Source organism: Populus trichocarpa, chromosome 11 (assembly GCF_000002775.5).
Source record: "Populus trichocarpa isolate Nisqually-1 chromosome 11, P.trichocarpa_v4.1, whole genome shotgun sequence".
In the NCBI taxonomy this organism is placed as follows: domain Eukaryota; kingdom Viridiplantae; phylum Streptophyta; class Magnoliopsida; order Malpighiales; family Salicaceae; genus Populus; species Populus trichocarpa.
The window spans coordinates 1,673,678-1,691,429 of NC_037295.2; the positions used below are offsets into that span (position 1 = coordinate 1,673,678).

General features: G+C 34.8%; 3 protein-coding genes across 4 annotated transcripts; 2 read left to right on the top strand and 1 right to left on the bottom strand.

Annotated features, from left to right (window-relative positions):
• Positions 1-1,258: 1,258 nt before the first annotated feature.
• LOC7484330 (tropinone reductase-like 3) lies at positions 1,259-4,366 on the top strand. Its single transcript, XM_002316556.4, has 6 exons — positions 1,259-1,587; positions 2,295-2,411; positions 2,822-2,956; positions 3,211-3,336; positions 3,710-3,811; positions 3,914-4,366. Exons 1-6 carry the CDS (start codon positions 1,447-1,449, stop codon positions 4,061-4,063), a joined length of 771 nt encoding a protein of 256 aa, XP_002316592.3. The 5' UTR covers positions 1,259-1,446; the 3' UTR covers positions 4,064-4,366.
• Positions 4,367-5,084: 718 nt separating this feature from the next.
• On the bottom strand, positions 5,085-17,145 carry LOC7484332 (uncharacterized membrane protein At1g16860). 2 transcript variants are annotated; one of them, XM_052456941.1, is made up of 4 exons: positions 16,187-17,145; positions 14,064-14,219; positions 13,195-13,406; positions 5,085-5,291 (listed from the first exon to the last, which is right to left on the bottom strand). In XM_052456941.1, the coding sequence occupies exons 1-4, from the start codon at positions 16,901-16,903 to the stop codon at positions 5,141-5,143; spliced, it is 1,236 nt and encodes a 411-aa protein (XP_052312901.1). In that variant the 5' UTR covers positions 16,904-17,145; the 3' UTR covers positions 5,085-5,140. The 2 variants fall into 2 exon arrangements, with proteins under 2 accessions (XP_052312901.1, XP_002317194.1); XM_002317158.4 differs by lacking the exon at positions 5,085-5,291 and adding an exon at positions 12,386-13,092.
• On the top strand, positions 7,295-10,883 carry LOC7484272 (tropinone reductase-like 3). The gene is made up of 6 exons (XM_002316557.4): positions 7,295-7,815; positions 8,773-8,889; positions 9,304-9,438; positions 9,650-9,775; positions 10,158-10,259; positions 10,358-10,883. Exons 1-6 carry the CDS (start codon positions 7,675-7,677, stop codon positions 10,505-10,507), a joined length of 771 nt encoding a protein of 256 aa, XP_002316593.3. The 5' UTR covers positions 7,295-7,674; the 3' UTR covers positions 10,508-10,883.
• Positions 17,146-17,752: the final 607 nt, after the last annotated feature.

Sequence of the window (17,752 nt, forward strand, 5' to 3'; positions counted from 1 at the left end):
TCATGGTCATGAAATTTGCTAGTTTATTCGGTATAACATGGTTTTTTTGTTTTTTTTAATTGTTTTACAATTTTACTCTTTGTTATTGAATTATTTAGTAATTTAGATAGACTCATATTTGATTTTTTTTTTTTATCTTCTTTCATTGTTTTTTTAAATTTATTTATTAGTTTTACATTTTTTCTCATATTATTTAATTTTAATTGAATCAAAGACTTGAATCTTAAATTTTATACTTTAATATTCTTTTTTATATTTTAAAAAAATATTCAGCGCAACGGTGGAAGATGTGCACCAAATCTAGTAATTAACATAATAGGTACTTTTAGGGGTTAGATTCAAATAGTACAGCTTTGTATTTGTTTTAAAAAAAACTGTTCATAGAAAAAGATTGAGCCAAAAAGTAAGGAAAAACATGCGAATGGTGCAGTGTGAAAACATAATGATTGATAGCGACCAGTGGTTTGGCGATATGTTGATTGTGTGTTTGCCTATTTAGTCTCTCTACTCTCAATTTTATTTCACTTTGGTCCTCCTATTGTTTATCCTCATATCATTCATCTTTCTTCTTCTTCTTTTTTAATTTTTTTTTTTATTTTTTTATGTTCAACGACAAATTGGGCATATTTAAATGAGATTGTATGAACTGAAATTAAACTCTCTTCACAAGTGACCTTAAAAGCAAATTTCTAAATCTATGATCAATTCCTACAAATGTAATTGTTCTTGATCTGTACTTGTAAAAAATTGTAGTTTTGATTTTTTAAATTTAATTTCAATTATGCGGCAAAGCCAAAAGGTTGACAATGATAACATGTAACAATTGCTGAAAACCTTTATCTCTACTGTAAATGATTTTCTAAGGTTGACGAAGGCTAAAAGGCTGACAATGTTGGGTTTGAACAGCTACAATACCTACAAAAACATGTTTTTTTTTTTTTTTAATGAATTTGGGAATTCTTTGATATCAAAGTTAGTATAGGGATTTGTAAACTTAAAAGTGTTTGTGTTTAGATGCTAAAAAAAATATTAGGGTAGACAAGAAAGAAAAAAGGTGAAGTCATTACCAATTTTCACGTTCTTTGATGACAATGAGGAAAGGATATCATTATAAAAGAGAGAACAAGCATGGAGGGATGAAAGAAAAACAAAAGATAGTTGGAGGATCGAAGTAAGATAAAACTAAGAATACAAAGACCTTTTGAAAAAACAGATATTCTCAAGTGGCATGATTCACCCAGAGAATAAAGAAGCATAAACATCAACGTGTGAACCAAATTACAGAACAGGTGTTGGAATCCTCACCGATCCACTATATTTCCAACTTACTCTAGTCTGTATCTTTGATCATAGTAATAGCAATATCTTCTATAAGAAGCTCAACATTGTTTCTCAAGCTTGCCTTGTTTTGTAATTTGCAAACGACAGAGAGATTAAAGAAGGAAGATGAGTAGCAAGATTATCAGTGGAAAGAGGTTTGAAGGGAGAGTGGTAATTGTGACTGCTTCAACACAAGGCATTGGCTTTTCCACAGCTGAAAGGTTTGGATTGGAAGGTGCTTCTGTTGTCATCTCTTCTCGCAAGCAGGTGCTCTTTCTGTTGCTTCAACATTTCCTTCTTTTTCTTTTTCTTTATCATATCATTTCTTGTTTTTCAGGGATCAAGGTTGATTTTTTCTTTCTGGGTTTGTTTTGGTTTCTGGTTGTTTTAGGCTTTCTCTGGTTTCTGCTGGTATTGGATTTGAGGAAGTATATAAACTTTGAACTAGACTCCACCTAAAATGGTTTAAAAAATCATGTTCTTTTTAAGAGCAGAAAGGATATGCCAAATCCTGCTCAGTTGAATGACCTTAACTCATCACTTTGAATTGAATTTAGTTCTGCTTCGCAATGCACACATCATGGTCTGTATTTGCTTTGTTGTTTGAAGTTCGATCTCATATGGGATGAGCTGAAAGTGATTCTATTAGTACTGTTAAATGGAGTGTTGCAAGAAATATTTGCCAAGGCCAAAATTTACTGATACTCGTAGAGAGTTTTTATACTGTGATAGAAAATCAAAATAATGATGTATCGATACATAATTTGCTACTTCCAGATGCCATCCTTTCCCATCATTCATTCAAGTATCAAGTGGTTGGTTCTTTTTTATCACACGATATTTGAAAATTTAAGCACTAAAGTTAGCTTTTTTATGCTATTTCTAGCAGTAACTGATATGGGCTTTTTTCTTCGGGTTTATTTGGATTACTTCCGGGATGAAATTTCTTTTGGTCTTTTGTTGAATTGATCCAGAAAAATGTAGATGAGGCGGTTGAGAAACTCAAAGCTAAAGGCATCAAGGTGGTGGGTGTTATCTGTCACGTGTCAAATGCGCAACAGAGGAAGAATCTCATAGAGACTACTGTACAGGTGAGAAAGTCAGCTTCGTTTCTTATAGTATGCAAGTGCGTCTTAATATGAAGCTGCATATTGGACTACATATTGGTTAATTCTCGTGAATATTAGACTATTCCAACAACGGGTTAGTCTTCTTCTAGGATGACTGTGTTATATGAAAGAGGATACTGCGTTTAATCTTTATTTATTTGCTTCCAATAGAGAGTGATTTCTCTTAAAATGATCTATTACTACCCGGTTTTCGAGATGTCTAGCCATTTAGCTTGTTTGTTCTCTTTTCTGTGCACGTGATATGTTTCTACCTATTTATCTGTTTTCCTTTTCCGAGCTCCTAAGAGTGTTTGTTTGCCATGAAAGAGCAGGTTTTTTGTTTGATTATTTAGTCATCTTGATTGATAGAAAGCTTCTGGTTCTGGTTTCAGAAATATGGAAAGATAGATGTTGTTGTATCCAATGCTGCTGTCAGTCCATCTTCAGACTCCACTTTGGAAACCCATGAATCTGTCCTTGATAAGCTGTGGGAAATTAATGTTAAAGCAGCTATCCTCCTACTGAAGGTAATTTTTATTACAAAGGTTTGCTTGTAGAAATCATTATCCAAAATGTCATACCGGGCCACACTACTGGGAAATTTTGATTTTGGTTGCAGTGAAGATGGCTAACATCTTGGTTTTGCTCTGTGTTACCTGTGATATTCTGTTCATTGCTTACACCCCTAGAATTTCCTTACTCACAGCATTGCAATACACCTCCACTAGTTTTAGTTCATAACTGATTTTGCTACAAATCTATGTGATATCCCCACTTGCAGGATGCGGCCCCTCACATGAAGAAGGGTTCTTCAGTTATTCTGATTTCCTCTATTGGTGGCTACCATGTACATGATTCCTTGGCTATGTATGGTGTCACAAAGACAGCCCTTTTTGGGCTTACCAAGGTATCCTCCAGTTGTGCTCTCCGTTCATATCGGTTTCATCAAGAACTTGACAAATCCAACTCACTGAAATATGATGATGAACTTGAAGTTATTACCCTTGTTTGAAATAGCAGACCATGGCTCTTTTCCTAGCAGCCCATCTTTTATTATAGATAAGCTGGAGCACGGGGGTGTTTCTTTTCTTGTGCTTGTATGCATGTGTGCTTCTTGTTCCCTTTACCAGGTTTTTCTGCTTGGGTCAATGAACTCGTGAAAAAGAGAATCCAGTTCCTCTCTTTTATTTTATGGACAATAAGTTGGACAAATGCACGTAACAACACCATGCTTTTGTTTCTAAATTTTTTGCGCGTAATACTTTCTCGATACTTTGTAGGTGCTTGCAGCTGAGATGGCTCCTCACACTCGAGTGAACTGTATAGCTCCTGGGTTTGTACCAACGCACTTCACTGGTTTCATTGCAGGCAATCAGGCTCTTGTAAGTTTACATTTTCTTTTGGCTTCGATGTGTTTCAATGATTTCTAAAAAAGAACAGCTGCTGACCTGTCTTGGATTCAATTGGATTCCTAATTACTGTAGAAAAAGTCCATTGAGGATAAGACCTTGCTGAAGAGACTTGGTACCACAGACGACATGGCCTCTACAGTCGCCTTTTTGGCTTCCGATGATGCTTCTTACATAACAGGAGAAACTCTGGTGGTAGCTGGAGGGATGCCGTCCAGACTGTAGCTCCCCTCCCTTAAAGTTTACCCAAATAAAAAGCATGCTATGATTTTTCATGGTACCAACCGAAAACCCACGTCAATAAATCCATGAAAGAAAAATTCATGCTGATGCTCTTTGTTCATTTCTTCATGGCAAATTGACATTGTTTCATTGAGATTTCCTTGTCGGATAAGATTAGAGTGTGATATGCTTGTCGAACATAACAAAATGTAGAAGGAGGAAGCCATAACTTATCCCCTTCATTACATAATTTCCAATTCCATGGCAGATTGTGAGGGAGTCATGCATGCTCCCACTTGACGTGTGGCCCGTTTGTCTTCGGCTTCAAGATTTTATTTCCTTTCATAACATTTAATTGCCACTTCATTACATTTATGTATACAAATGGTAGAAGAAGGGGAAAAATGTTAAATATACTTTACATAAATCAGCCAAAATCAAAATGCTTTAGCACCATCACTGTTCATGAATGGAGACAAACAGCTGCAAATCAAAATGGATGGAAAGGGAAGATTTTCAGGGAAAAGATTTGAGGGTTTGTGAGTTGAGTTGAGTTGAGAGAGTTTCTCCTCCATTAGTGTAATTTCCTATTTTCTCTCTAAATAGTAAAAACCAGTGCTAAATCTGGGAAGGGAAATTGAGGGGATTCCATTAAAGGATCAAATTGCTTAAAATAAAAATGACATGGGAATGGATTGGCTATAGTTAGATAGATGCTGATTTTATCTTACCTTGTTTTTTTAGATCATCAAAATGAAGTTTTTTATTTTTATATTTTGGCAAAGATAGAAAATGTAGATTTTATACTATTTCTTCCATATCACTTACTGTATACTTATAACATGTTCGTTGCTACATGGCGCCTTCATTCTTTCATCTCTGCAACTTCTGTGCCATTTACATGCTCCTTAAAACCTGAAAAAGAAGGCACAGAGTGGTTTGGGGGTGCTTGATGATTGCCATGGTTGGCACCCTTCAAATATTTTCCTGTGAAATCCAGTTCAAAAGAAAACTTACATCAAGATGAACAGCTAACTATCTACACAAGAACGGCATCAGCACTTTGATTATCATCACATGTCAAAACAAGGCCTTCAACACGGGCTGGAAGGAGGCATGGGAACCACTGACAACCTGTTGAGACGGCTCTTGTGGCGGAACGATCATCAGCAAATTATCATGTCGTCGAACAACACCCATCACGCTAACAGTGCTCCCTTCTTTGATATACCTGAGATCGATGCAAGCATTTCTCAGAAGTATGCAACTCAGAAAACTTGCTACAACTGCCAAGGAATCAAAGAATCAGTTTGCCGCACCTCTCTTAAGCCATACCCTTCTTTGAGACGCATGATCCGGTCATCACTTGAGAGTTTGCGTTCAGCTAAGCAGCGTCAAAAGCTGGGAGGCATATCTTTGTTCTCTTTCTTGTACACCCATTACTGTAGCTGGCTTGACAAATGGAGCAGCCTTGAACAATACACATGGAAAAAAAGGCTTTTAATTTGTGTTTTGATTATTGTTACTTTTATTTTACTTTTTACAATAATCATAAATCAAATTATGCAGTATCTAGCTCGTTTAACTTCGGAATGATCTCCAGCACCCCAAATTTATTTGAAAACATGTAATTTGAAAAGAATGAAAAAAAATTAAAGAATAATGAAAATAAAACTTATAAGAACTAAATTGAATAAAAATAAAGTTTGATATCTTGTTACATGACGTTTCTTTCATACAAATACTTGAGAAACATGAACTCCATTATCTTTATTTAAATAAATAGATTTAAAAAGAAAATGTCATTTAGTGGTATTCATTGTTTTTTCATAGTTATTTTTTTTAATAAATCAAGGTTTTAGAACCTGTTTGAAAGTGTGGTTGCGGTTATATTTTAAAGTGTTTTTTATTTAGAAATATATCAAAATAATATATATTTTTTTATTTTTAAAAAATTATTTTTGATAGCAGCGCATCAAAATGATCTAAAAACATAAAAAAAATTTAATTTCTCAAGTGATAATTCAAATTAGCTTGATTTATCTTTGTATTTTATGTCTTCTCTTCAATCTCTCCCTGCAAGTCTAATTGCTTAATTTTGACTTGTTCATGTATTTTAGTTCATTCTCCTATCTATTTTTCTAATAGACATTTTCATGCAAATGGGTATAAATACTCTCATTTAAAAACTCGATCAAACTCCACTTAATTTATCGAAAATATATATATCTGAAAAGAAAATGACATATTCTTTTGTTATAATTCATTGTTTTTTCATGGTTATTTGTTTAATGAATTATGTTAGTTTATAGTTTTCCACGTAAGAGTGTTTTTGTTAGTTTAGATAAAAATATCTAACATAATGACAAGATTGAAGCAAAATCCAATACGAAACGATGAATTGAAACAATTGACATGCATGAATGTGTCATATTTATGTACCCTTAAATCCATGTAGATGTGGACCTTGTGGTCATGCAAGTACAAAACAATTAATGTGTGTTCCCATAGTTTGACTTAAGGTTTGCTAACGTGATGTAAATCATATTTTTAAAAATTTATTTATTTTTATTAAAATTTAATATGATTTATATATTATGGATTGTTTTAATATGTTGATGTCAAAAATAATTTTTTAAAAATAAAAAAATATTATTGGCATGTATTTTGGTACAAAAAATTATTTGAAAAGCAACTGCTACCACACTGTCAAACACCCTTAGTATCAATAATTATGAGTTTGAGTTAATTTTAAGACTTATGAAATTAGTCAAGATACACGTAAATTGATCTAAATACTCACGTTAATAAAAACATAAAAAAAAATTAAGATGTATATGTTAGATTATTTGAGGATAAATTAAGTTAATTTTGAGCCCTATATTGTTAATAACAAATACCAGGATGTCTACTTAGTTTATGGCCGATGGACCAAGTTTGATTAGGGTTGTTGTTGGGTTGCCAATAAACCCGAGCAAGTAGCAGATTTTAGACATGTGTTTGGTTCCTAAGCGTTTGATATTATAGTAATAGTTATTTTTTTAAAAATATATTAAAATAATTTTTTTAAAAAAATATTTTTAATATTAGCATATTAAATCAAAACGATCTAAAAATATAAAAAATTAATTTTTTTTATAAAACACACTGCGTTTTCAAACTTGGACAAAGATTTTAAGCCTATATTTATACTCTGCCTAATGTTGTGTAAGGATTTATACGCCTTCTTCAGGGATCATAGACCCCATGCCATCATCATGGAGTAAATAATTATATGAAATGAGTCAACACCAATCTTCATATTGTTGGATGGAAATGGGGAAAAGGATCTCGTTAGTAAAAAATCATCGGTGTGATCAAATGACAGAACAGAAGGTGTCATCCTCGTCCGTCCGTCCTTCCATTTTATAAAGTGGTCGAGGGTGGTCAAAATTTATTTATTTTTAAATTAATTCATTTTTTATGTTTTTTTATTTTAATATATTTTTAAATTATCACTAATCTGTTTCATTAATCACAGTAGTAGCAATATTTCCTTTAAAAACCAACTTTGTTTTTGAAGCTTGTCTTGTCTTGTAATTTGCAAACAAGAGAGAGAGATCAGAGAAGGAAGGATGACTAGTAAGATTATCAGTGGAAAGAGATTTGAAGGGAAAGTGGTAATTGTGACCGCTTCAACTCAAGGTATTGGCTTTTCCATAGCTGAGAGGTTTGGATTGGAAGGTGCTTCTGTTGTTATCTCTTCTCGCAAGCAGGTGCTCTTTCTCTCTCTCTTTTTTTTTTCTTCCATATTCATTGCTTTTAGCATTTCCTTTCTTTTCTTTATCATATGATTTCTTGTTTTCAGCGATCAAGATTGATTTTTTTTTTCTGGGTTTGTTTTGGTTTCTTGAATCTTGATTGCTTAGGCCTTTTCTGGTTTCTGCTGCTACTGGATTTGAGGAAGTATATAGACTTTGGACTAGATTTCACCTAAAATGGTTTAGAAGATGTTGATTTTTTAAGAGCAGCAAGGATATGCCAAATCCTGTTCAGTTGAATGACCTTAATTCATCACTTTGAATTGGATTTAGTTTTGTTTCCCAGTGCACACATCATGGTCTGTATTTTGTTGTTTGAAGTTTGAACTCATATGGGATGAGCTGAAAGTGATTCTATTAGTACTGCTAAATGGAGTGCTGCAAGAAAAAATTGCGAGGGCCAAAATATATTGATACTGGTAGAGAATCAATGCTGTGATAGTGTTGTTTTCCAGAATTGGCTAAGCACACAAGGGGGTGTAGAAAAGAATCGGCCTATAACAGAGAGAGGGAAAGAGAGAAACAAGAACATGTGTGAGAGAGAGGACTTTCATACTTTCATTGATTGATTTCCCATATCTCTCGAGATAAGTTTTGTTACAATTATATAGAAATACGAAATTCCTACAAGATAACAATAGGATATCCTGCTAAGTGATAAAATCACACCACCCTCTTCTCCCCAATAATGATGTATCGATACATAGTTTGCTACTTCCTGATGCCATCCTTTCCCATCTTTCATTCATGTATCACGTGGCTTTTGGTTCTATTTGATCACAAGATATTTTGAAAATTGAAGTACTAAAGTTAGCTTTTTTATGCTGTTTTCTAGCCGTAACTGATATGGGCTTTTTCTTTGGATTACTTTCGGGATGGAATTTCTTTTGGTCTTTTGTTGAATTGATCCAGAAAAATGTAGATGAGGCAGCTGAGAAACTCAAAGCTAAAGGCATCAAAGTGTTGGGTGTTGTCTGTCACGTATCAAATGCACAACAGAGGAAGAATCTCATAGAGACTACTGTACAGGTGAGAAAGTCAGCTTCGTTTCTTATAGTATGCAAGTAACCAGGAATGGGAATTGGTGTCTAATTAATTTGATGCTGCATATTGGACTATTGGTTAATGCTCGTAAATGTTAGACTAGTCCAACAAAAGGTTGTGGTTAGTGTTCTTCATCCACCATGCTCATGTAGGATGACTGTAAGATGAAAGAGGATACTGCATTTAATCTTTATTTGTTTGCTTCCACTAGAGTAATTTTGAGATGTTTAGCCATTTAGCTTGTTTGTTCTCTTTTCTGTGCACGTGATATGTTTCTGCCTATTTATCTGGTTTCTTTTTGCGAGCTCCTAAGAGTGTTTGTTTGCAATGAAAGAGCAGGTTTTTTGTTTGATTATTTAATCATCTTGATTGATAGAAAGCTTCTGGTTCTGGTTTCAGAAATATGGAAAGATAGACATTGTTGTATCCAATGCTGCTGTCAATCCATCTACAGATTCCATTTTGGAAACCCAGGAATCTGTCCTTGATAAGCTGTGGGAAATTAATGTTAAAGCAGCTATCCTCCTACTGAAGGTAATTTTGATTAACATAATGTTTACATATAGAAATCAATACATGAAATGTCATCAAGAACAGATGTGTTTCCTGTGAGATTCTGTTCAATGTTTACACCCCTAGAATTTCCTGCTCTTGTTCCCATGGTCAGTCAGGTTTACTCTCATTAGTATCCATGTGTTGTCGTTTTGTAATACAAGTCCTATTTGATATTCACTTGTTTTTTCAGGATGCGACCCCTCACATGAAGAAGGGTTCTTCAGTTATTCTGATTTCCTCTATTGGTGGCTACCATCCACATTCTTCCATGGCTATGTATGGTGTCACAAAGACAGCCCTTTTTGGGCTTACCAAGGTATCCTCCAGTTGTGTTCTCCTTCCATTTCTGTTTCATCAAGAACTTGACAAATTCAACTTACTGAAATATGATGATGAACTTGAAGTTATAACCCTTGTTTGAAATAACAGACCGCGGCTTTCTTTTTAACCTATCTCTTATTACAGATAAGCTGGATCATGTGCATATTTCTTTTCTTCTGCTTATATGCATGTATGATTCTTCCCTTTACCAATAAACTCATGAGAAAGAGAATCCGATTCTTCTCTTATATTTTATGGACAATAAATTTACATGGACAAATACATGATTATTTTTTAGTCTTTCTGGATTGCATGCAAAAGCATCAGGCTATTGCTTCTAATATTTTTTTGCGTAATACTTTCTTGATACTTTGTAGGTGCTTGCAGCTGAAATGGCTCCTCACACTCGAGTGAACTGTATAGCTCCTGGGTTTGTACCAACACACTTTGCTGATTTCATTACAGGCAATCAGACCATTGTAAGTTTACACTTTTGGCTTTGAGTTGTTTCAATAATTTAAAAAAAAGTGCAGCCGCTGACCTGTCTTGGACTCAATTGGATTCCAAAATATTGTAGAGAAAGACGATTGAGGATCAGACCTTGCTTAAAAGGCTTGGCACCACAGACGACATGGCCTCAGCAGTCGCCTTTTTGGCTTCCGATGATGCTTCTTACATAACAGGAGAAACTTTGGTGGTAGCTGGAGGGATGCCGTCCAGACTTTAGTTTCCCTCTCTTAAAGTTTACCCGAATAAAAAACACGTTATGATTTTTCAGAACCCGTGCCAATAAATTCATGAAAGGAAAATTTACTCTGACGCTCTTTGTTTTATTTCTTTTAGGCAAATTGACATTGTTTCATTGAGATTTCCTTGTCGGATAAGATTGACTTGTGATATGCTTGTTAAATATAAAAGTGGAACAGAATGTATATGGAGGAAGCCACAATGTATTCCCTTCATCAGATAATTTCCATGGCAGAATGTTATGGAGTCGTGTATTCTCCCACCTGACTTGCGGCTGGAACCTTTTGGTATTCTGCTTCAAGTTTTGATGGGAGTTCGCCTCCCTTTTGGTAAAGATTATTTTTCCGTTGATCCAACTTCTCCCAATTTGATTATATGCTGGTGGCTGTGTGTGAAAATCATGCTGCAGTCTTGAAAAAGAGTTTGATATGAGACGGATCCATATATATATTTTGACGCAAGGAAAACATTTGATTGCCATAATGCAAGTGTCCTGAATCCTGATTCATTACAGAATGGGTTGTTAAACCCATTTGACAGGTTAACTGGTGATTCGTTGATGTAGTGGGATAGTCGACCTGACAGAGTAATCCCTGATCAACTTAGTTAAAGCTAGTTTGACTCTTGACCAAAAAAATTTGAATAACCTGCCCACCCTGTAAATCAAGCCTTCAATCGAGTCGTGTTATTTATCTAACTGAGTTTAACAACCTTCAGTTGAGTCTAATAACTTTCACGATATTAAATAAACATGGATTAACAAAAATTAAAAGAGATAATACTTTTATTATTGTATACCACCTTGTAAAATATTATTTATTATAATAATGTTTTGTTTTTTCATTTTTTTAGTTTTTTTTTATTTAATCTTTCGACTTTTTGTTTATTGATTTATTTTAGTTTACTTTTTATATGATTATTCCAATCTCCTTACTTGAGTTGCGACTTTACAGGATTGGCCTGGTTGACTTGAATATTTTTCATTATTTATTTGGTTTTTTTCCTTTCAATATTAAATTAATTGAAAATTAAGCTTCATAATTTATTTTGGTTTGTTTTGTATGAGGTTATTTTGGTCTCATGACTTAGGTCATGAGTTTTACAGGTTTACCCGAGTTATTTTATTGTCTTTTTTAAATTAATTTTTTTTTCAATTTCATCATTCAATAATTGATGGATAATAAATTAAGCTTTGTATTTTTATTTTGATTTGTTTTCTATAAGGTTATTTTAATCTCATGATCTGGGTCGCGCATGGGCTTAGAAGGTTAACTCGGGTTTACTCGGGTTATTTTTTTAATTTGTTTTCTATGAAGTTATCCCAATCTCATGACTAGGTTCATGGGTTTGGTCAGTTACCTAGGGTTGACGCAGGTTTTTTTTTTGTCTTTTTTTGTATTTTTTTTTCAATTTCATCTTTCAACATTGAGTTTATTAGAAATTAAGCTTCATAATTTATTTTAATTTACTTTCTATAATGTTATCCCGATCTCATAACTTAAGTCATAGGTTTAACATGTTAATTCAGGTTAACTCGGGTTTTATTCCTTTTCAAAAAGTTTTTTTTTTTTAATTTCATCTTTTAGAAATTGAACTTTAAATTTATTTCAATTTGTCTTTTATATTATAACAATCTCATAACCCGAATCAAGTATTTAAAAAGTAATTCAGATCAATCTAATATATTATTATTTTAATGTTTTTTTTTAATATTATCTTAAATTTTTTTTTTTAGATCAATAAGTCAACTAGTTACGCCAAGCCAAACTTTATTTATTTATTTTTTCTATTAAAGAAGCATAGATTTGCATTGGACGTGCCAATAACATAGTAAAAACCATAGAAGAACGAAAAAAAGTAGATTAAATACTAGGGTGATTATCCCTTGAATTTACTAATATATATGCCTCCTTCAGAGCACAGCAGAATATTAACGTACGTAGACGCCATGTTCACAATCCAAGGCCCTAGTGGGCTCCTTCAGACCAAAGAGAAAACAAGCAATCCAAATACAACACACCTAAACCTCTATAACTTCTAGATGGAACCTAAATACAATTACAGCACATTTGCTAGATTTTAGTTCAGAAGAACGCAACAATTTCCGTACCCCTTGGGGGGATTTATGTACACAAATCAGCCAAAATCATAATTCTTTAGCACTATCACTAGAATATGTTTCGTTGCTACATGGCGCCTTCATTCTTCCATCTTTGCAACTTCTGTGCCATTTACATGCTCCTTAAAACCTGAAAAGAAGGCACCAAGTGGTTTTGGGGTGCTTGATGATTGCCTTGGTCGGCACCCTTCAAATATTTACTTGTGAAATCCAGTTTAAAAGAGAACTTAGATGATGATGAACAGCTAAATATCTACACAGGAACCACATCAGCATTTTGATTATCATCACATGTCAAAACAAGGCCTTCAACATAGGATGGAAGGAGGCATCGGAACCACTGACAACCTGTTGAGACAGGCTCTTGTGGCGGAACGATCATCAGCACATTATCATGTCGTCGTACAACACCCATTACGCTAATAGTGCTCCCTTCTTTGATATACCTGAGATGCAAACATTTCTTAGAAGCATTCAACCCAAAACACTTACTACAACTGCCATGGAATCAAGGAATCAGTTTGCTGAACACTTTTCTTATGCCATACCCTTCTTTGAGACGCATGATCTGGTCATCACTTGAGAGGTTGCGATCAGCTAACCAGCGTAAAAAGCTGGGAGACATATCTTTGTTCTCCTTTTTTACATCCACCACTGTAGCTGGCTTGACAAATGGAGCAACCTTAGCTCCATAGCCTGCCTTTACTAGTGCTCTTAGCCCAGATTGGAAATCTGATATGTAAAAATCAGCGACAAACTTCTGTTCACCAGAAGCAAAGCAAGCATCACCACAATGCTGGAGGCTTTTTTTGAAAAGACAAACAGAACTTTGGAAAACAAGAACTGAAATGTTGCAATTTGCAGAATTAGCTACTGTAAATGGCGGACACGCAATTACACCACAGTTACAATATTAGATACCAAAGACTTTCTTCCCAGTTTTCAGTAATCATAGGGAGTCAGATTATGTTTTGTCATTGATGACACACAAACTAGAACTATCTGCATTTTCTGGTTCATTAAATAGCTATGTACTGAATCATATAAAGAACTCCCGTCGCCTATCGGCTTATCGTCATGAATGTGTTAACAACTCAAAGCATTCAGTAAACATGAAGTGCTGGTCAACTTATTGGTTTCCGATATCATATAAACTTGCCCCAAAGCCTGATATGTTTTCCCCTAGTCAGTAATACATTTTCTCGGTCAGCTCCACATCTCAGTATAAAAAACAGAATTTAGGTGTCAGGTGCTTTGTTTATTGCTCAAACATTTGTTGGCATTTGAGTAAATTGAACTCATCATGCTTTCATTAATGAAAACCTAAGTGCCATGAGCTGAAGCTGAATCATCATTTCCTAAACTGTTTTCCACATCAATATTTGGACAGGTCAACATGAGAGCTCAGCAAACTAACCTCTGAATGTCTCAAACCCCATGAGAAAAAACAGTGCTTTGCATGGGCAGACTTTCCACCCAACCCTCTATATTCATACAACTCTGATGAAACATATACACATCTGGATACCCTCTGGTAAGATGACTCCAAAGGTATACTGCCACAGGTGACAACCTACATAAAAAGATAAATCAGACATTATTTGTGACATTATACTGCAAATTATGATACAAATTTGTTGCAAGTGCAAAAAAAGCTAGCTTAAACAAGCTCCGAAAACTTCATTAATGATGAGTTCCATATGAGAATGAGCATTCAAAGTTTCACATAACCACAATGGTGGAGATCCATATCTTATGAGCCCATGTTGCCTCTAGCCCTTCATTCTGTTGAACTTTCTTAACACCCCTTTTCATCTTTTAATTTTGCCCCCTTAAATTTTACTTTCAAGCTCCACGCCTGCATCACTGCAATGTGGAATGTAGACTTTTCAGAGTATGATACTCTACAAAATAATGGCAGTGACAGACTCAGGCTCACTGGTTTTCATAGCAACAAATGATTTCAGCACTGCCTTCAACCTATTAAATCAATGATGCTGTTCACCATACAAATGTCTACGGTGTGTGCGAAATGACATGGGCTTATTTCCACTTTCCATGTTGAAACAAAGTCACCAAGAATACCTTTAGTGTTCAAGACAATGATAGGAATGATAGACAAGACATCCATTTGGTCATCTTCACATGGCTTAGTTCTTATATTTGTATAGAAAGAGCTGGACCACCCATGCCTATTATTAAGAAAACGCCCTTCTAACTTCAACTCAGTAGATCTTTGACATATTTAACAAATCAGATGTCAACCATCTTGATCCCCTACTCCAAAAAGTTACAGTATGTCATAAAAAAGCAAGCATGATGTCATTACTCTTTAGAAATTTTCTTCCAGGTAACAAAACTTTTCTCCATGAGACTTGCCACAGGAATTGTTTCTACACCACAGAACTCATTGGCATTCTTCCTCATAATATTTTTCCATATGCACCAATTGATTTGAACATATACTCCAAAGAAAATTTAGGGGAAGAATCAACTGCTCTTCTAGAGAAAGAATAAGAACCTCACAATAATTCTTCCAGCAGATTTGAAAGTCATCTCACATTTTCCTATCCTTTAACCCTGACAGAAGCAAATTATGATTCCCTCCAAATTCCAACTTTGCACATGCAACAATAAAAATCAACCATGACAGCTGCACTTCCTTAACTTTTGTTGTCATGTGAATTCTAAACCGACAAATTGCCTCCACCAAAAATGTAAATTCCTAAAGTGGCATAAAAAAATATAATCACTTCGCAATAATTCATCAAGCAAATTGATGACAGCTTTCAGAATTACATACTTTAACCCCTAAGAAGTAGATTATGGTCCACTCACCGCCTCAACATACAAGAAAGTAAAAGCTCATAACAGCTTTACTGGCTCAACTCCACCCCATCAAGTAGATCAAATTTCCTCCTTTTGGAAAACACCCACAATAAATAACTTTCGGAAAAGAATCCTGGATAAAGCATCCAGGCAAACAACGATCCTATACCACCCAAATAATATGCAAGTTTGCGTCTACATCCAAAAGGATATGTCCTTTGGTACTAAATACACAAGCCTCCTTTAAATTTCTCCAACCAAAAAAAGTCCCCCCTTTCTACAAGCCACTGGAACCACTTTGACACCACCGAAATAACCCTTGATGGATGAAGATTCGTGTCCATAGGTCAAAATGGCCTTTCATCCAAAATCTGTTCCATAAATCTCTCCGTTAGGTAGTTTTCAATTTTCTTCCCCTTGCTGCCTTTCTTCATCAAGCAACCATTGAAAGTGAAATTCAATAATGACAAATTCCATACCCATGATAAATCTTTTAAGTTAAGAGCAAGCCACGAAAATAGACCTGCATAATGTCAGAATTGACCAGAAGATAATAAAACAATAACGGCAGGCACACCGGTTTAACATTCTTTGGAATTAGATTAATGGATGGTTGGATACTCTTACCATAATTAGCACTAATCTAATCACAAATAAGACAGAGAAACACATGATAAATAATAGTAGTGAAGAGAAAGAAATTGAAATTACCCCAGTAACCTTGACATACTGTCCATCAATAGCACCTCTAAGCTCAGTATCAGGGTGCCTCCTCACAAACCCTAACAACCCTCTCCTTCCCCATGCACAATTCCAAATCAACCCCACAAATAAAGGCACCAAAACAGCCCCAACAGCCACCAAGATCACAGCTTTTTTAACTGCAACCATCAAAAAAGCACCAACAAGCAACCCCATCAAAAGCACCACCATCACCACCCACACCACTGGCCTAGAAACCCTTAGCCCCACCTTCACATCATCAGCCAAGCTCGTTACTGCTGACCCGTAAAGTGCCTTGCTTGATCCGGATCCTGTACCAGAACCGACAGCACTGTTGTCAAGCTGACCCGATCTCTTTTGTGAGCCTGAGCCCAGTGGGCCGGAACCAAGTGGTCCGGAAGTGAAAAGCCCTGTCGGCAGGACGACGTTCAGGGGACCTGAAGAGTTTCTCATGGGACCTGAAGAAGAGTTCCTCATGGATCCGCTTGAAGAAGTAGAAGCACGTGAAGGTGGTTGCTTTGGAGGGTCAACCGCCGCCGGGATGTCAAACATTTTCCCCAACTCACCGGATTTCTTAATGTCACCGCCTGTATAAGGAACCGCGCGTGATGCCATGGTGGGTTGTTTCTCTTTTTGTTGCTGTCCAGGTCGACCCGACACCACCAACCCGCTTTTGAGCTGGTGAGACTGAATTCGGGTACCCATTTGCTCAAAGCTTGAAACTTTACAGCGTTTTTGGAAGACACGGTAATGTGATCAGTTGCTTGGTGGTGGTGGTGATGGTGGAGAGGGAGTGAGAAAGGGGGTAGTGAAGGGGGAAATGACAAGAAAGGGCTTGGAGAAATGTGATAATGATGTGTCTTGAAAATGGAACTGAGACCTTTTTTTGTGTGTGTTGTTGAGGTTTTAATTAGGTATGGGCAATATAAGCATGGCATGGCATGGTATGGTATGGTATGGAATGGACTATGAGGGTTATTTTCTCTTCGAGGCTTATGTCCAGGGGTGTCTGTGATTATGGTATCATTAGCTTTTTATTTTAAAAAAAATATATTAAAAAAATATTTTTTATTTTTTAAAATTTATTTTTAATATTAAAAAAATATAAAAATATAATTTTAAATAAAAAAAATTAGTTAACTTTTGTTCGGGTCATACTCCCAAACAAAGGTTTAGAGGTATTTGTTAATTGTATTGAAATATGTTTTTTAAAATATTTTTTATTTAAAAATATATTAAAATAATTTTTATATATATATTTTTTTATTAACACCAACATATCAAAATCATCAAAAACCATTAAAAAAATTAATTTGATAATTTTTCAAGTTAAAAAACACTCTTAAAAATTATCTCCAAATATAAATAGAAATTACATTAAACACTCTTTTATTGTGGTACGGTGTGCTTAGAGATATTTTTAGATTAATCATAATTTCAAAAATTATTTGGTTTTTATTGTTTAAATTTATTTTTCATCTTAAATTATAATAAAAATTTAAGTTTGAAAAATATTATATTTTTTTTAAACCATAAAACTACTACAATATTAAC

What these genes read in the sequence shown, in the direction of transcription:
- LOC7484330 (XM_002316556.4), top strand. Translation starts at nt 1,447, where the DNA reads ATGAGTAGCAAGATTATCAGTGGAAAGAGGTTTGAAGGGAGAGTGGTA. An exon ending in TCATAGAGACTACTGTACAG is followed by an intron (nt 2,412 to 2,821) that starts GTGAGAAAGTCA and finishes TTCTGGTTTCAG; the next exon opens with AAATATGGAAAGATAGATGT. An exon ending in CCCTTTTTGGGCTTACCAAG is followed by an intron (nt 3,337 to 3,709) that starts GTATCCTCCAGT and finishes GATACTTTGTAG; the next exon opens with GTGCTTGCAGCTGAGATGGC.
- LOC7484272 (XM_002316557.4), top strand. Translation starts at nt 7,675, where the DNA reads ATGACTAGTAAGATTATCAGTGGAAAGAGATTTGAAGGGAAAGTGGTA. An exon ending in TTATCTCTTCTCGCAAGCAG is followed by an intron (nt 7,816 to 8,772) that starts GTGCTCTTTCTC and finishes GAATTGATCCAG; the next exon opens with AAAAATGTAGATGAGGCAGC. An exon ending in CCCTTTTTGGGCTTACCAAG is followed by an intron (nt 9,776 to 10,157) that starts GTATCCTCCAGT and finishes GATACTTTGTAG; the next exon opens with GTGCTTGCAGCTGAAATGGC.
- LOC7484332 (XM_002317158.4), bottom strand. Translation starts at nt 16,903, where the DNA reads ATGGGTACCCGAATTCAGTCTCACCAGCTCAAAAGCGGGTTGGTGGTG. An exon ending in AGTATGTCAAGGTTACTGGG is followed by an intron (nt 14,220 to 16,186) that starts GTAATTTCAATT and finishes CTTTTTATGTAG; the next exon opens with GTTGTCACCTGTGGCAGTAT. An exon ending in ATCATGCGTCTCAAAGAAGG is followed by an intron (nt 13,093 to 13,194) that starts GTATGGCATAAG and finishes TTTGCATCTCAG; the next exon opens with GTATATCAAAGAAGGGAGCA.